Below are 19,924 nucleotides of genomic sequence, written 5' to 3' on the forward strand. Positions count from 1 at the left end.
TGACTGTTTACCAGCTAAGTATAGACACCCCCTCAGTTCCCTGATGTCTGTCTTTGTATTGTAGACCACCTGTAGTCCGGTGATAATTTGAGGACTGTTGTTAATTACCCTTTGCTCTCACTCTGTGAAAGTGTGCTGTTGCCCCCATCCACATCCACATCGACGGGGCTGTAGTGGATCGGGATGAGACCTTCAAGTTCCTTGGTGTCCACATAACCACATGTAACATATGGATTTTCTTCAGTATACGCATCAAAAGTCCCAATGTAAAGTTACACCTCACTTTTCTATTTCTCGAGTTATTACATAAAACTGATCAGAATTCCGAAAGTCATGCCGGAAAATGTATTTGAGGTGTGTGACATAATATGGAGGACCCGGCAAGCCAGCCTATTCCCTATAATGTAAACTCCAACAGAAATAACGCATGACTAATAGTATGAATTACATTTTCAGCCAATAAGAAAATGCTTTATGAATGTATTATTACAAACCAGCTTGCAAGGTTGCTAGCTAACTAGCCTAATAACGTTAGCCCAACCAGCTTGCTAACATTACGTGACCGCATGAGTCAGCCAGTTGCTATCAAAACCTAGCTTAAAGTAAACCAAAGTTTTTGAAATACCGAAGGCCATCTAACCAGTTATCAAAAAATAGTAGATCAGCTTTAATATTGCAGATAGATTGTGGCTTCCATCAATGTAATTGTCTGCATAATTTCCAATATCACATATATATTTTTTGTATATATGTACACACACTACCTTTTAAAAGTTTGGGGTCACTTAGAAATGTCCTTGTTTTCCATGAAAACATACATGAAATGAGTTGCAAAATGAATAGGAAATATAGTCAAGATGTTGACAAGGTTATAAATAATGATTTTTAATTTAAATAATAATTGTGTCCTTCAAACTTTGCCTTCGTCAAAGAGTCCTCCATTTTCAGCAATTACAGCCTTGCAGACCTTTGGCATTCTAGTTGTCAATTTGTTGAGGTAATCTGAAGAGATTTCACCCCATGCGTCCGTCCTGAAGCACCTCCCACCAGTTGGATTGGCTTGCTGGGAACTTCTTACAGTGGTTCGTCCTTTAAAAGTTGCAGCGTACTGCAGAACGGCTTGCGTGGTGCCACAGAATTCTATGGCACATTATTTAAGTGCCAACCACTGGTACCATTAATGCTAGTTCGTGCTAGTTTGACCACCAGAGGGAATCTTTGAGAAGCATTTGATAGCCTTTAACTTCTTGGGGCTATGTGGGACGCTAGCGTGCCACCCGTGGTGCACTCTATCAACAGCAGGTGCATTTCAAGAGCGGCAAATTTGAAACCAAATAAATGTCAAAATTCAAATTTTTCAAACATACAACTATCTTACACCCTTTGAAAGATAAACATCTCCTTAATCTAACCACGTTGTCCGATTTCAAAAAGGTTTTACGGCGAAAGCATAAAGTTAGATTATGTTAGGAGAGTACATTGACAATAGCTGTGTGTAATGTTTTGTCAATTCAAAGACAGGGTCACCAAAACCATAAAACCAGCTAAAATGATGCACTAACCTTTTACAATCTCCATCAGATGACACTCCTAGGACATTATGTTAGACAATGCATGCATTTTTAGTTCTATCAAGTTCATATTTATATCCAAAAACAGCGTTTTACTATGGTATTGATGTTGAGGAAATCGTTTCCCTCCAATAACCGGCAGTCAAGTCAGCACCACAAATTAAATAATTAAAATTAGAAAACATTGGTAAAATATTATATTGTCATTTAAAGAATTATAGATTTACATCTCTTGAACGCAATCAACTTGCCAGATTTAAAAATAACCTTACTGGGAAATCACACTTTGCAATAATCTGAGCACTGCGCCCAGAAAAATATGCTTTGCTATACAGACAAACGGCCATGTTGGAGAGATCTAAAATCGAAAATACTATGTAAATAATCCATTACCTTTGATTCTCTTCATCAGATGTCACTTCCCGGAATCCCAGGTCCATAACGAATGTAGTTTTGTTAAAAAAAGCTCATCATTTATATCCAAAAAGATCCGTGTTGTTAGCACATGATCTAAGCCAGCCAGACTTCTCGTCATGAACGAGGGGAAAAAATATATTTACGTTCGTTCAAACATGTCAAACGTTGTATAGCATAAATCATTAGTGCCTTTTTTAACCAGAACATGAATAATATTCAAGGTGGACGAATGCATTCTCTTTTATAACGTATTGGAACGAGGGTACCCAACATGAACTCGCGCGCCAGAGTCTAATCGGCCATCACCGTTCCATGGCTCTTGTTCGGTCAGATCTCACAGTAAAAGACTCAAAACACTTTGTAAAGGCTGGTGACATCTAGTGGAAGCAATAGGAAGTGCCAAAACATTAATCAACCCCTGTGTGTTTCAATGGCATAGGCTTAAAGGTAATTCAACACATCAGGTATCCACTTCCTGTCAGAAAATGTCTCAGGGTTTTGCCTGCCAAATGAGTTCTGTTATACTCACAGACACCATTCAAACAGTTTTAGAAACTTTAGGGTGTTTTCTATCCATATATAATAAGTATATGCATATTCTAGTTACTGGGTAGGATTAGTAACCAGATTAAATCGGGTACGTTTTTTTATCCAGCCGTGAAAATACTGCCCCCTAGCCCCAACAGGTTAATAGAGACTGTACTAGAGAATTTAAAACCTTTTTTTGTAAGAACATAGTATATGGGACTGATTTTAAGAAATTTCGCTTAATTCATTTGATTAATATTATGGTGTTTCAATTCCAAGAAAGACGAAAAACCCTCTGGGTTTCCGTTAGGATGGAACGGAAAATATGGCGCTGTACAATGTGATAGTTGGGAGTAGGCTACAGTACTGGGCTATTTAGCTAAATAATCCCTGTGTCGTGAGGGCACGTGGGAGACCGGGGTTAAATTCCCCAATGGGGAGGAAGGAGTAGACTGTCCTTGTAAATAAGAATTTGTTCTTAACTGACTTGCCTAGGTAAATAAAGGTTACACTGTCATGGTTGTCGTAGGATGAAGCGGACCAAAGTGCAGCGTGATTATCGTTCCACATATTTTATTGAACTGTAAAACTATGCAATACATACAAAATAAACTGAATAAACAAAAACAACAAACCGTGACAAAGAGTTAACATACACGTACTCAAAAACAATCTTCCACAAACCCAGGTGAGAAAAACACCTACTTAAGAATGATCCCCAATTAGAGACAACGATGACCAGCTGCCTCTAATTGGAGATCACCCCAAACAAAACTCAACATAGAAATACAAAAACTAGAACATAACAACATAGAAAATCTAAACTAGGAAAAAAACCTTGTCACACCCTGACCTACTCTACCATAGAAAATAACAGCTTTCTATGGTCAGGACGTGACATACACCAAGAGCATAACATTTCTACATCATAATTGTAGTCTAACCAATACCCAAATGGAGATTCAGTCAAAATAACAACTAACTAATTTATCAAGACCAATCCCCATGCTTGTGTCAGAGCAGTGTGAAACGGTGATAAAATAGTAGTAGGCTATTGCTTCAAATCCTATTGCTTCTAACTTCAATATGCTCTTTAAATAAATAAGTTAAGAGCACATTACTCTACACTAGTGAGATTCATGTCGCCTACGGTAGGCCTACAGTATATCAAAAAATATGACGTGACTCTCTGCCAATGATTACATATAGATGATTGACGGATTGGAGGATTCTAAATTAAAACCAAAAGCCGCCTCATGGGTCTCCCGGTGGCGGTCGGCACGGGTATCTGTAGAAACGCATTTTGCATTGCGATGCGGTGATGTGATGCGATGCGGTGCCTCTAAAGAGATTGGAAAATTCCAGAAAATGTTGTCATGGCTTTAGAAGCATCTGATAGGCTAACTGACATAATTTGAGTCAATTGGAGGTGTACCTGTGGATGTATTTCAAGGCCTACCTTCAAACTCAGTGCCTCTTTGCTTGACATCATGGGAAAATCAAAAGAAATCAGCCAAGACCTCATAAAAAAATGGGGACCTCCACAAGTCTGGTTCATCCTTGGGAGCAATTTCCAAATGCCTGAAGGTGCCACGTTCATCTGTACAAACAATAGTACGCAAGTATAAACACCATGGGGCCACGCAGCCGTCATTCCGCTTAGGAAGGAGACGCGTTCTGTCATCTAGAGATGAACGTACTTTGGTGAGTAAAGTGCAAATCAATCCCAGAACAACTGCAAAGGACCTTGTGAAGATGCTGGAGGAAACAGGTACAAAAGTATCACTAGCCACATTAAAAGGAGTCCTATATCGACATAACCTGAAAGGCCACTCAGCAAGGAAGAAGCCACTGCTCCAAAACCGCCATCAAAAAGCCAGCCCACGGTTTGCAACTGCACATGGGGACAAAGATCGTACTTTTTGGAGAAATGTCCTCTGGTCTGATGAAACAAAAATAGAACTGTTTGGCCACAATGTTTGGAGGAAAAAAGGGGGATGCTTGCAAGCCGAAGAACACCATCGAAACCGTGAAGCACGGGGGTTGCAGCATCATGTTGTGGGGGTGCTTTGCTGCAGAGGGACTGGTGCACTTCACAAAATAGATGGCTTCATGAGGGAGGAAAATGATGTGGATATAGTGAAGCAACATCTCAAGACATCAGTGTCACGTCCTGACCCTAGTAAGATGTCATTTTCTATAGTAGAGTAGGTCAGGGCATGACAGGGGTTGTTTTGGGTTTATCTATGTTTTCTATTTCTATGTTTTAGTTCTAGTTTTTCTATTTCTATGTTGGGGTTGTTTGGGTTGATCTCCAATTGGAGGCAGCTGATCCTCCTTGCCTCTGATTGGAGATCATTTTTAAGTAGGGGTTTTTCTTCCTGGGTTTTGTGGGTAGTTGTTTTCTGTTTAGTGTATGTCACCTGACGGAACTGTTGTCAGTTGGTTTGTTAAAGGGTATTCATTAAAAGGAAATATGAGCACTTCACACGCCGCGACTTGGTCCCCTTTATACGACCCGCGTTACAATCAGTCAGGAAGTTAAAGCTTGGTCGCAAATGGGTCTTCCAAATGGACAATGACCCCAAGCATACTTCCAAAGTTGTGGCTAAATGGCTTAAGGACAACAAAGTCAAGGTATTGGAGTGGCCATCACAAAGCCCTGACCTCAATCCCATAGAAAATGTGTGGGCAGAACTGAAAAAGGTTGTGCGAGCAAGGAGGCCTACAAACCTGACTCAGTTACACCAGCTCTGTCAGGAGGAATGGGCCAAAATTCACCCAACTTATTGTGGGAAGCTTGTGGAAGGCTACCTGAGACGTTTGACCCAAGTTAAACAATTTAAAGGCAATGCTACCAAATGCTAATTGAGTGTATGTACACTTCTGACCCACTGGGAATGTGATGAAGGAAATAAAAGCTGCAATAAATCATTCTCTCTACTATTATTCTGACATTTCACATTTTTTAAATAAAGTGTTGATCCTAACTGACCTAAACCAGAATTTTTACTAGGATTAAATGTCAGAAATTGTGAAAAACTGAGTTTAAATGTATTTGGCTAAGGTGTATGTAAACTTCCGACTTCAACTGTACATCAATAATGTCAAAGTTCGCTACATTGAATTACACATAATTTCAAAGAGATTGTTACAAACTGGATTACATTTAGTAACTTACTTTGAAGAGATGGTGATTGGGTCTAAATAGGCTTTTGTCATTTGGTCGAATTAATTCAGTGTACTTGTCTTTAACTGCCATTTCCCGAAAGGCAGTATCTTCCCACAAGCCAACAAATTTTTCTCAGCTTCAGAATCAAGATTATAAAAAAAAAATGCACCAAAAATGCATTTTACGTATAGATTTTACAGATAGAAAGATGTCAAAAGTATTTATCCACAGTCTGCTCTGGACAAGTCCGGTCCTAGAGTGTCTTAACAAAATGAAAAATGAATTTGCTTTAAGAGATATTAAAGTTATGAATATTAGCTTATTTCCCAAATATTCTAGTTTAAGAATGAAAGTCTATAGCCTAAGCTTAGGCATACACTATTCTCAATCACAGCTTTATGAGAGAACAAACAATATAATTTATTTACTATTATTTTATGAGGCAAATAAAGCAATTATTATCCACTTCTGAAGATGGGAGACTGCTTAGATCCAGCCCATGATGTATAACCTAACTCACTAAAACCATGTTTATACCTGGTGCTAACAGGGGTCCTTTATCCTGATCTTGTCTACATTCTGATTGTGCCCACATTTCCAGTAATGTGTCTACACACATTATCCATCCACTGTTATCCATCCACTGTGTCTGCATTGTGACCAGATTTCCTGGTCACTTCGTTTATGCAAATTATTTCACAGCTACTCTTTCAAGCATAATATGTATTTATTTATTGTATGACACATATTTATGTAATCAGTCAATTGTGCCACCAGTCAAGGATTTTAGAGGGCGTAATAATGATGATTTAAATGGTTTCTTTGTCCAGATCTTTCTACACTTGTAAGATATCCAGACACAATGCATGTCTGACTACCTCCGGAGGTGGGCAGGAGGATCGGATCACAGTGTGTCTTTTGATTGTGCCCACATTTTTAGACAGGTGTAGACAATCAGAATGTGGACTAGATCAGGACAAAGGATGCAAGTTAGAACCAGGTATAAACAGGGTTGATGTCACTGCTCCATAATTTACGCGCCACACACACACACACACACACACACACACACACACACACACACACACACACACACACACACACACACACACACACACCTGTTCCATGCTGAAGCTCCTTCACCAGAAATAAATATTAGAAAAGATTTTCCTGCCCAGGTTTTCAACAACATTATCTTTCATCATTATTCTTCAAGTTGTAGCATTTAGATTTCACTGAGCAAATGTTTTTTGCTTGGCCAATAGGGGATGATACCATCGTATATCACAATGTTTTATGGTTACATAATCACGATAGGACAAAGGTTGACATCGCCCAACCGTAATCAACTGTCTGGTCTAATTTTCACAGCTGTAAATCTGAACTGTACATCTGACCATGCAGACACCAGTGGTTCTAACCAGCACTTTTGTCAAATTTAACAATGACAAACCCTGGTTCAGTGCTGAACTCAGAGCCCTGCGCTCAGCCAAAGAGGGGGTACATAGGAGCAACAACAAAGAGGCCTATAGAACTGCTAGCAGCTGCTCAACAAGGGGATTAAAGTGTCCAAAAGTCATTACAAGGAGTGGCTAGAACAACAATTCGAGCCCAACGACAGCTCGTCTGTCTGAAAGGGTCTCCAGCAGATCACAAACGACAAACAAAAGACCCCCCAGGCACTAGACGACCCACTACTGTCAAACCAGCTGAACGAGTTCTACTGTCGTTTTGAATCTCAAAAAGCCCTCAGCCATCAAGAGTTTCTTCTCCGCCATCTTGCCCCTCAGCTGACAATACTTTCAGCCATCAGGACTCTACTCCCTTCCTCCAACCGCCTCACTCCCTCCACCTTCCCTCCAATCCCCCCTTACCCCAGGCTGCCCCCCCCCCCCCACCCCCCACCCCCTCGTCATCACAGAACAAGAGGTGAACAAGCTCTTCAGGAAGGTTGCAAGCCCAGACCGGGTCTCCTCAGCCACACTAAAGCACTGCACTGACCAGTTTTCCCCTGTTTTCATGGACATATTCAATCAGTCTCTGGAACTATGCACTGTACCTGTCTGGAACTGCTACAGCGCAAATTTACCCAGCTGAAAGTATTTGACTCTATCTGTCGGTGGATCACCAACTTCCTAACCAACAGGACATAGCACGTTAAAGATGGGGAAACATATTTCAGACTCCATATCTCTCAACACGGGGGCACCGCAGGGTTGCATGCTCTCCCCCCGCCTCTACTCACTCTACATCAATGACTGCATCTGTCAAACTACTCAGGTTCGCTGATGACACCAACCTGGTCGGTCTCATCTCCGACGGCTACGAGTCCATGTTTTATTTTTATTTATTTATTTAACCTTTATTTAACTAGGCAAGCCAGTTAACCTCTTGGGGCTAGGTGGGACGCTAGCGTGCCACCTGTGGTGCACTCCATCAACAGCAGGTGCATTTCAAGAGCGGCAAATTTGAATCCAAATAAATGTCAAAATTCAAATTTTTCAAAAATACAACTATGTTACACCATTTGAAAGATAAACATCTCCTTAATCTAACCACGTTTTACGATTTCAAAAAGGTTTTACGGCGAAAGCATAAATTTAGAGTATGTTAGGACAGTACATTTACAAGAGTTGTGTGTAATGTTTTGTCAAGTCAAAGACAGGGTCACCAAAACCATAAAACCAGCTAAAATGATACACTAACCTTTTACAATCTCCATCAGATGACACTCCTAGGACATTATGTTAGACAATGCATGCATTTTTAGTTCTATCAAGTTCATATTTATATACAAAAACAGCGTTTTACTATGGCATTGATGTTGAGGAAATCGTTTCCCTCCAATAACCGGCAGTCAAGTCAGCGTCACAAATTAAATAATTAAAATTAGAAAACATTGGTAAAATATTATATTGTCATTTAAAGAATTATAGATTTACATCTTTTGAACGCAATCAACTTGCCAGATTTAAAAATAACCTTACTGGGAAATCACACTTTGCAATAATCTGAGCACTGTGCCCAGAAAAATACGCGTTGCGATACAGACTAGACGTCATGTTGGGGAGATCTAAAATCGAAAATACTATGTAAATAATCCATTACCTTTGATTCTCTTCATCAGATGTCACTTCCAGGTATCACAGGTCCATAACGAATGTAGTTTTGTTCAAAAAAGCTCATCATTTATGTCCAAAAATCTCCGTCTCGTTAGCACATGATGTAAGCCAGCCGGACTTCTCGTCATGAACGAGGGGAAAAAATATATTTCCGTTCGTTCAAACATGTCAAACGTTGTATAGCATAAATCATTAGGGCCTTTTTTAACCAGAACATGAATAATATTCAAGGTGGACGAATGCATAGCCTTTTATAACGTATTGGAACGAGGGTACCCAACATGAAGTAGCGCGCCAGGTGTCTAATGGGACATCACCGTTCCATGGCTCTTGTTCGGTCAGATCTCCCTCCAGAAGACTCAAAACACTTTGTAAAGGCTGGTGACATCTAGTGGAAGCAATAGGAAGTGCCAAAATATTCCTAAACCCCTGTGTTTTTCAATGGGAGAGGTTTAAAGTCAATACAACACATCAGGTATCCACTTCCTGTCAGAAAATGTCTCAGGGTTTTGCCTGCCAAATGAGTTCTGTTATACTCACAGACACCATTCAAACAGTTTTGGAAACTTTAGAGTGTTTTCTATCCATATATAATAAGTATATGCATATTCTAGTTACTGGGTAGGATTAGTAACCAGATTAAATCGGGTACATTTTTTTTATCCAGACGTGCAAATGCTGCCCCCTAGACCCAACAGGTTAAGAACAAATTCTTATTTACAATGACGGCCTACCAAAAGGCAAAAGACTTCCTGCGGGGATGGGGGCAGGGATTAAAAATAGATATTTTTTAATTAAATAGCATATAAATATAGGACAAAACACACACACATGTATCTTGGAGAGGTTCACCGCCTGGTGGCCTGGTGCAGTTGCAACAACCTGGAACTCAACACAGTCAAAACCGTAGAGATGGTGGTTGACTTCGAGATTGATGGCTCCGCCATCAGCACGGCCAAGTCATTCAAATTCCTGAGGACCATCATCTCCCACAAACTCAAGTGGGAGGACAACATCACAGCAGTGACCAAGAAGGCTCGACAGAGGATGTACTATCTGCGCCAGCTGAGGAATCTCAAACTCAAACTGATTCGGTTCTACACGTCCATCACTGTCTGGTTTGGGTCCTGGCAAACTGCAGTGCATTGTCCAGTCAATGGAGAAGGTCATCGGCTGTCACCTGCCCACCATCAAGGACCTGCACGCCTCCAGTGCAAGGAAGCGTGCAGGTAAGATCATCGCCAACCCTGCCCATCCTGGATACCCCATGTTTTCAAAACTCTGCTCTGGCAGATGATTTAGGTCAATCATGACCAAAACTTCCCGCCACCTCAATTGGGCTGATTACTGCAACTTGTCATCAATGAGCTCAAATACTAATCTACTCTACTGCATTTGGACTATGTACACCTCCGCACAACAATGTATATGCACTGCAGTGGGGGCTGGTGGGGGGAGCTATAGGAGGACATGCTCATTGGAATGGCTAGACTGGAATAAATGGAACGGAGTCAAATGTGGTTTCCATATGTTTGATACCGTTCCATTTATTCCATTCCAGCTATTAAAATGAGCCTGTCCTCCTATTGCTCCTCCCACCAGCCTCCACTGATGCGCTGTATATATTTGCCATGGCAGCATCCCTCCCTCTGCATCTATAGATATTTCTCCTCTGTAAATTGTACTGTATATTCCCACTGCAATCAGCCTAAACTCCAGAGTTATGTTTAGTGTTCCAATATTGTATATTCTGTATGATGTTTTTGTGGACTTGTGTCTGTATTCTATTTGTATATTGCCTATTATTTTCCCAAATCAAAACATTTAACCTGGAAGGTGTTTTCAAGGTACTTAATGTCTGTCAAATCTATTTTGCCCATACATACAGTATATCATGACTGGAATCTATCCATTTAGAGGTTACGGAAGGTGTAAAAAATCTCCCGCTTGTTATTTTCTGTATTCCCTACGCCCAAGGCTATAAATTCCTACCGCCAGCGGGCGAATGGAGTTTGCCGTTCAAGACGTGATTTGCATCTCTGGCTGGTAGCCCCGACTCATAGGACCGCTATAAGCCCTTGGCAGTCCACTTTTGCATCTCTGGCATTTAGCCTCCAGTCAGAAGACAGCTATAAGCAAGACATCTAGCCATGAGTTAATTTGAAAGCCAATACCAAAGAATTTCTCTGATCTCAAATTCGGCCTGCCACCTTCCAGTTACCTACTGCCAGGCAGAAGATGTAAGCTGTTTTTGTTGTTCCTATCAATACTTTACATTTGTTGTGATTTAAATTTGTAAATGTTTTTGTCAATTTGAAAACACAATACAAACACACATGTGGACATAATGCATTTACAATCATTGAGGATGACCCAAAAGAAGTGATAGAACTACACCTAATAATTTATAGTTGAAATAGATTTATGCCTCAAAATAGCATACATTTTGCCATTGATTTAATGTAGGCTACTACAGTTGAAGTTTACATAGACCTTAGCCAAATACATTTAAACTCAGTTTTTCACAATTTCTGACATTTAATCCTAGTAAAAATTCCCTGTCTTTCTTAGGCAGTTAGGATCACCACTTTATTTTAAGTATGTGAAATATCAGAATAATAGTAGAGAGAATGATTTATTTCAGCTTTTATTTCTTTCATCACATTCCAAGCGGGTCAGAAGTTCACATACACTCAATTAGTATTTGGTAGCATTGCCTTTAAATTGTTTAACTTGGGTCAAATGTGTCAGGTAGCCTTCCACAAGCTTCCCACATGTTGGGTGAATTTTAGCCCATTCCTCCTGAAAGAGCTGGTGTAACTGAGTCAGGTTTGTAGGCCTCCTTGCTTGCACATGCTTTTTCAGTTCTGCCCACAAATGTTCTATGGGATTGAGGTCAGGGCTTTGTGATGGCCACTCCAATACCTTGACTTTGTTGTCCTTAAGCCGTTTTCCCACAACTTTGGAAGTATGCCTGGGGTCATTGTCCATTTGGAAGACCCATTTGCGACCAAGCTTTAACTTCCTGACTGATGCCTTGAGATGTTGCTTCACTATATCCACATAATTTTCCTCCCTCGTGAAGCCATCTATTTTGTGAAGTGCACCAGTCCCTCCTGCAGCAAAGCACCCCCACAACATGATGCTGCCACCCCCATGCTTCACGGTTGGGATGGTGTTCTTCAACTTGCAAGCGTCCCCCTTTTTCCTCCAAACATAACGATGTTTGGAGGAAAATGTCGATATAGGACTTGTTTTACTGTGGATATAGATATTTTTGTACCTGTTTCCTCCAGCATCTTCACAAGGTCCTTTGCTGTTGTTCTGGGATTGATTTGCACTTTTCACACCAAAGTATGCTCATCTCTAGGAGACAGAATGCGTCTCCTTCCTGAGTGGTATGACGGCTGCGTGGTCCCATGGTGTTTATACGTGCGTACTATTGTTTGTACAGATGAACGTGGTACCTTCAGGCATTTGGAAATTGCTCCCAAGAGTGAACCAGACTTGTGAAGGTCTACACATATCTGAGGTCCTGGCTGATTTCTTTTGATTTTCCCATGATGTCAAGCAAAGAGGCACTGAGTTTGAAGGTAGGCCTTGAAATACATCCACAGGTACACCTTAAATTGACTCAAATTATGTCAGTTAGTCTATCAGAAGCTTCTAAAGCCATGACATACTTTTCTGGAATTTTCCAAGCTGTTTAAAGGCACAGTAAACTTAGTGTATGTAAACTTCTGACCCACTGGAATTGTGATACAGTGAATTATAAGTGACATAATCTGTCTGTAAACAATTGTTGGAAAAATGACTTGTGTCATGCACAAAGTAGATGTGCTAACCGACTTGCCAAACCTATAGTTTGTTAACTAGAAATGTGTGGTGGTTGAAAAACGAGTTTTAATGACTCCAACCTAAGTGTAAGTAAACATCCGACTTCAACTGTATATACAGTGCCTTGCGAAAGTATTCGGCCCCCTTGAACTTTTCAACCTTTTGCCACATTTCAGGCTTCAAACATAAAGATATAAAACTATCATTTTTTGTGAAGAATCAACAACAAGTGGGACACAATCATGAAGTGGAACGAAATTTATTGGATATTTCAAACTTTTTTAACAAATAAAAAACTGAAAAATTGGGCGTGCAAAATTATTCAGCCCCCTTAAGTTAATACTTTGTAGCGCCACCTTTTGCTGCGATTACAGCTGTAAGTCACTTGGGGTATGTCTCTATCAGTTTTGCACATCGAGAGACTGAAATTTTTGCCCATTCCTCCTTGCAAAACAGCTCGAGCTCAGTGAGGTTGGATGGAGAGCGTTTGTGAACAGCAGTTTTCAGTTCTTTCCACAGATTCTCGATTGGATTCAGGTCTGGACTTTGACTTGGCCATTCTACACCTGGATATGTTTATTTGTGAACCATTCCATTGTAGATTTTGCTTTATGTTTTGGATCATTGTCTTGTTGGAAGACAAATCTCCGTCCCAGTCTTAGGTCTTTTGCAGACTCCATCAGGTTTTCTTCCAGAATGGTCCTGTATTTGGCTCCATCCATCTTCCCATCAATTTTAACCATCTTCCCTGCCCCTGCTGAAGAAAAGCAGGCCTTAACCATGATGCTGCCACCACCATGTTTGACAGTGGGGATGGTGTGTTCAGGGTGATGAGCTGTGTTGCTTTTACGCCAAACATAAAGTTTTGCATTGTTGCCAAAAAGTTCGATTTTGGTTTCATCTGACCAGAGCACCTTCTTCCACATGTTTGGTGTGTCTCCCAGGTGGCTAGTGGCAAACTTTAAACGACACTTTTTATGGATATCTTTAAGAAATGGCTTTCTTCTTGCCGCTCTTCCATAAAGGCCAGATTTGTGCAATATACGACTGATTGTTGTCCTATGGACAGAGTCTCCCACCTCAGCTGTAGATCTCTGCAGTTCATCCAGAGTGATCATGGGCCTCTTGGCTGCATCTCTGATCAGTCTTCTCCTTGTATGAGCTGAAAGTTTAGAGGGACGGCCGGGTCTTCGTGGATTTGCAGTGGTCTGATACTCCTTCCATTTCAATATTATCGCTTGCACAGTGCTCCTTGGGATGTTTAAAGCTTGGGAAATCTTTTTGTATCCAAATCCGGCTTTAAACTTCTCCACAACAGTATTCCGGACCTGCCTGGTGTGTTCCTTGTTCTTCATGATGCTCTCTGCGCTTTAAACGGACCTCTGAGACTATCACAGAGCAGGTGCATTTATACGGAGACTTGATTACACACAGGTGGATTCTATTTATCATCATTAGTCATTTAGGTCAACATTGGATCATTCAGAGATCCTCACTGAACTTCTGGAGAGAGTTTGCTGCACTGAAAGTAAAGGGGCTGAATAATTTTGCATGGCCAATTTTTCTGTTTTTTATTTGTTAAAAAAGTTTGAAATATCCAATAAATTTCGTTCCACTTCATAATTGTGTCCCACTTGTTGTTGATTCTTCACAAAAAATTACAGTTTTATATCTTTATGTTTGAAGCCTGAAATGTGGCAAAAGGTCGAAAAGTTCAAGGGGGCCGAATACTTTCGCAAGGCACTGTATTTGACGCAATACAAACTGTTCCTTTCTAGCAATAAATGTCACTCCCAAAACCGCCTCACCCACTTGAAGAAAAGTGTTGATCACTACGTGCCATAGGTGACAGCACCTCTTAAACCGCACAGAAGAAGCCGAAAAGCCTCAACAGGAAGTTCTTTATTACCATCCTCCATTGAGTTTTGAAATCTGTCTTTGATACTTGATAGCTAATATCCAGTAGCTTTTGGTAAATAACATTTCACAAGCTTTTGGAACTAAATAACTTTTTAATTGTTTATATTTATCACTGCCGAAAGTTTGGAAATACCGAAAAATAATATGCTTGTGGCACCCATGGAGCACCAATTCGCTAACCTGAATTTTGAATCATGCATAAAGTGGATCATTTGTGGGAGACAACAGACCTCATTAGCTATCTAACGTAAACTGACTCACTTTTGTACATCGCCTTGGTCCGTACAATTTACCTTATTTTAGCGCCCCAAAAACGTAATACTTCCAGATCAACTGTAATGTCAATACCATTGTAAAGCACAATTTATCCCCTTTCCAACAAAATCAATGATATGAGCTCCACGCTGCCCGTTTCTGCATAATTCCACAAGGCAATGAGCTCCGTCGGGTCTTTTTAAAAATGGCGGGTGGGGAAGCGAAACTATTGCGTGATAGTGAGAAGGACAGTTGTCGTGTGGGAAAACTGCTTTTTTTCACTCTATGTCCAACTTATCACCTTATCGCCTCTAAAATGTAAATAAAACACTATAAAGAGTTTATATAATGTGTCATTACATACCTATTTGAAGGTTTGTGTCGAATTTGAATCGGGTTTTAGGGCGGAGCTAAAGTGATCTTCAAAAGTAAACACCGGCTTGAAAGTCATGATCGCATGCAGTGATGACACAAAAAATGACTAGGTATCCCCCCCATACCCCCGTCACTGTCCATTTCTTGTTTTTAAACGATGAGAGAAGTGCTACACCTGGTGGAGAGAGATTGTAAGACAGAAATAGTTGCTTTATGCGTGCTGTACGTTACGGCATGACACGTCATGATGTAACGGAGGGTCCGTTTTTTCAACTTTTCTCCAATACTATAGAGCCATTACCATGTCGATCAACGCTTTGAATAGAAACGTAGTTCACACCCCAGATTTTGAAGTCAACACAGTCCCATTAGTTTTCTTTGTAGCCTCGTTTGAATGTCACGGTTGCGCACATTTGTACGGAATGGGGTGAGTTTACGTTAGCTAGTTGTTTTTTATTTTTAAAACCAATGCGTTTGAAAATGTTTCTCGTTTCTAGTCCTCATCTGTTCATGCACCAGATTGGAATGCAAAGTTTGTTTGCTCAAGTAAGTAATATTACTGCGTTCCTTCATTTGTGAGTAGTTTTATTGTGTAATGTTAACATCAACAAGGACAATAATGCAAGCTAGCGAGCCTAGATAGCTAGTTAACATTACTTTGCTAGCTTGCTAACTTTAGCTAGCTAGCTAAATAGAAACATGAACTTAACCGTTGCTAACTAGCTAAATGATGATTGTGTCCTTGCTAGCCACATTACTTAGCTAGCTTGCTAACATTTGATGGTTTTCTAATTATCAAAATTCACTAACATTATATGTAACTATATTCACAGGAGAAAAAGCCCCTTTAGTCATGTAGCTAGCTAATCTGGTGTGTCTTTCCATTAGGGCAATGGCCAGCCTCAGCATCGTATTCACCACAGCACCATGTGGATGTGATAGTCATGGAGGTATGTATGGTTACATTCACTTAGCCCGGATGAGACTCTGCCTCTCTGTTCTTTCTTGTACAGTATTTAATTCATTTCAATGTAACGTTATTTTTTTCAAACAGGGCCAGGAGTGAGACACTCCATCGGTGCCAAGTTTGGGCCGCAGACATGAAGGTAAGAACATAACTGTTACCAACTTAAATGTAAATACTTATTGGAAATATCTGCCATCTGTCTTTAGACCAGGCCTGGGCAAAGGCCGGCTCCAGAGCCCTCAAATTAAAAGCCCAATGAATACTCGCCTTTGTGTAATGATTTAACTCCCACCGCTTGTGCGACATTTATATTGAAGGCACGTATAAATAACAACTGCACGAGGACAGACAGTGACTGCCAGGCTGACACACACGTCACAGTAACAAATTGTAGCTAGTTAGACATTTTCTCAAATGTGTTTTTCAAAGATTTCAAAGAAAAGGAAAATAGACAATGAATGTAGGGTGTTCCAACAAGAGTGGACATTGAAATATTGTTTTATTGAGGTATCAGGGAAAGCTGTGTGCTTTGTGCAAAGAGTGCATCGCTGTCTTGAAAGACTACAACTTGTCCCGACACTTCCAGACGAAGCATGCAGAGAACTATAGGAATATGTCTTCTGAGCAGAGGGCAAGTACATCAAAATAGTTGCTTTCTCAGTTGCAAAAGCAGCAAGGACTTTTCACAAAACTGCATTCAGAAAACGTCGGAATTGCGAGAGCTAGCTATGTACTGTCCCACAAAATTGCTAAACATAGCAAGCCATTCGCTGAGGGCGAAATCATTAAAGAATGTTTAATTGACTCTGCAGCAATACTTTGCCCCAACAAGAAAGAACTGTTTGAAAATGTTTCCCTGTCAAGACGAACAGTGACATGGCGTGTTGAGGACATCACAGAGAATATGGAACAACAGTTGAAAAGTAAGGTAAAGGATTTCACCTATTTCTCATTGGCCCTGGATGACAGCAGTGATGCATGTGACACGGCACAGTTGTTGATAGGCATAACCCCAGACTTTTAAATTACAGAGGAGCTTGCTACAGTGCAGTCAATGAAGAGCACAACCACAGGGAAAGAATTATTGGAGGAGGTTAAAAGTGTGTGGCAAAGCTGGGACTAAGTTTTGAAAAGTTATCCAGTGTGACCGCTGATCCAGTGTGACCAAACTTGACAGGAAAAATGTTGGCCTTTTGAAAAGGATACAAGATCAAGTAGCTGAGCTGAACCCAGATCAGAAAATGATTTTCCTGCATTACATTATTCATCAGGAGGTGCTCTGTAAATGTGTTCTGAAAATGAGCGATGTTGTGGATACAGTCACTAAAATGGTAGACTTCATAAGAGCAAAATCTTTAAATCACAGGCAGTTTATCTCATTGTTGGAAGAGACGGAGTCGGGTCATGCAGATCTCCCCTACCACACAAACATGAGATGGCTGAGTTTGGGGAAGGCGTTTCAAAGGGTGTGGGACCTGAAGTCGGAGATTGCTGAGTTTTTGCAAATGAAAGGAAAATATGTGGATTTCCCTCAACTGCAAGATAAAGAATGGTTGGCTGATTTTGCCTTCACCGCGTACATCATGGCCCTCATGAATAAACTGAATTCCAAACTACAAGGGAAGGGCTTTTTTGCACATCAGACGTACAGCCTTGTCAAAGCCTTCAAGGGAAAATGACTCCTCCTGACCCGCCAAGTAGAAGCCAACAATCTCACCCATCTTCCAACACTACTAGTCTGTTTGTTCCCTATCAGATGACCAGCGGAAGAAGTATACATTGCTGCTCCGTTCTTTGAACGGTGAGTTTTCTCATCGTTTTGAGGATTTCAAAGTGTTGGAAAATGACATGCTGTTGGTTTCCTCTCCTTTCACCTTTAATGTGGATAACGCTCCCACTGACCTGCAACTTGAGCTTATCGATCTTCAGTCTGATGCAGTAATTTAAAACATTGTCACTGACCAGGTTCTATGCATCTCTCAATGAACTAAACATTCCAAAGATTACGAGTCATGTTCAGAAGATCTTTGGGTCAACCTATGTATGTGAACAGACATTTTCAGTGATGAATATAACAAGTCAAAGCACAGATCATCTCTTACTGACTCTCACCACTCTGCAATCCTGCGCATAGCGACGTCAGAAACTATACCGGACTTCACTGCTCTAGTCAATGCCCATCAGAGACTTCACTCCTCACACTGATTGAGTAGTTTAAATGTAATGTTAAGCTCTCTCTTTCTTGTGTTTTTGTGTATACCCTTAACAAGAGTGGTGCTGAATGCACAGTGTACCTTTTCCTCTGTGTAGTTCGTTGCATGTTTAATAATGAAAATACCTACCAAAAGGAGAACATGGATGTGGTTTATTTCTGTGCATGTTAAAAAAGTAAAATAAGTAGCATATCTGGACATGATTTACAGTAGATATCTGTCAACACAGTCATACACATGATGTATAATCCTGTAATACGATTCTGGCCCGCGATGGCAAAAATATATTCTAATGTGGCCCTCCTTGGAGAATAATTGCCCAGGCCTGCTTTAGACTGTCACAATAAATGTATATAAAATATAGGGGGTGGGGAGGCAAATATGTTAACATAGTGTATGATTTCTAATACCTCTCTTGCATTTTGTAGCTTAGGTTCTAGCTGTAATGGGTGCCAAGGACCTGAAGTCGACAGTGTGGCAGATGCTACCTTGCATTCTGTCAAACCGTCTCGCCATCGCCATAACCTGGATTGTGCAGGGGATAAGGCCTGTGTCAGGGACTTGTTTCTGAAGACCATTCTATTTTTAAATGTGTTTCGTTTTGTTTTCTGTACTTTTTAAGTAAAACAATAGTCTCTACGACACTTCAGGAGAGTCATCAAGAAGGTAACCCAGTAGGATGAATAGGATGTTAAAAGTGACACAGCAAAATAACTAAATATTGGTCAACATTTTTTGTAGTGGAGTTTTTTTTATATATCTCCTAGATATAGGATAGACACTTCAAAAACGTATTCCTTATTATTTATTTTTTGACTGTCTGTTTTGCCATTTTTGAAAGTGTTATTCAATGTGTTTCTATGGGCTATAGCAGTAAAGAACAAATGTAATATTTTATCAAATCATTTTTGTATATATTTTTTATACCGACAGGGGTTCTAAAATTCTACATAAAATAGCTAAATAATCCATGGTATGACCATCTTAAAACATTTCCATATGTTAGCTTAGTAAATATCGTGAACACAGGGCTTAGACTTACACAGTTTTTTAATGCAGCAGCAAACATTGTCACTGATTCTCCCTCTTCCTGGTTTCTTCTGTGGAACCTAAACCTTTCAGAAATAACTAGTGGTTTTGGTGAAAAATGTCCTTTTTAGTATTTCCACAATATCCTCATATAGTGCCTTCGGAAAGTATACAGTCCCCTTGACTTTTTCAACATTTTTATACATTACAACCTTATTTTAAAATAGATTTAATACTTTTTTTCAGCAATCTACACACAATACCTCAAAATGACAAAGCGAAAACAGGTTTTTAGAAATGTGTGCAAATGCATTAAAAATAAAAAAGTATTCAGACCCTTTGCAATGAGACTTGAACTAGAGCTCAGGTGCATCCTATTTCCATTGATCATCCTTGAGATGTTTCTACAACTTGATCCACCTGTGGTAAATTCAATTGATTGGACATGATTTGGAAGGGCGCACACCTGTCTATACAAGGTCCCACAGTTGACAGTGCATGTCAGCGCAAAAATCAAG

General features: G+C 40.2%; 1 protein-coding gene across 2 annotated transcripts in view; it reads left to right on the forward strand.

Moving 5' to 3' along the window:
* Positions 1-19,924, forward strand: part of myo10 (myosin X) — a 299,501-nt gene that overhangs the window by 95,276 nt on the left and 184,301 nt on the right. Inside the window, exons 2-3 of one of the 2 annotated variants that reach the window (XM_045693796.1) lie at positions 16,086-16,147; positions 16,252-16,303. The exons of the other annotated variant lie outside the window; for it this stretch is intronic. Coding sequence (XP_045549752.1) covers positions 16,298-16,303 — 6 coding nt within the window. The 5' untranslated portion in view covers positions 16,086-16,147; positions 16,252-16,297. The remainder of the gene's footprint in view (positions 1-16,085; positions 16,148-16,251; positions 16,304-19,924) is intronic. 2 annotated transcript variants of the gene reach the window in all.

Source organism: Salmo salar, chromosome ssa14 (assembly GCF_905237065.1).
Source record: "Salmo salar chromosome ssa14, Ssal_v3.1, whole genome shotgun sequence".
In the NCBI taxonomy this organism is placed as follows: domain Eukaryota; kingdom Metazoa; phylum Chordata; class Actinopteri; order Salmoniformes; family Salmonidae; genus Salmo; species Salmo salar.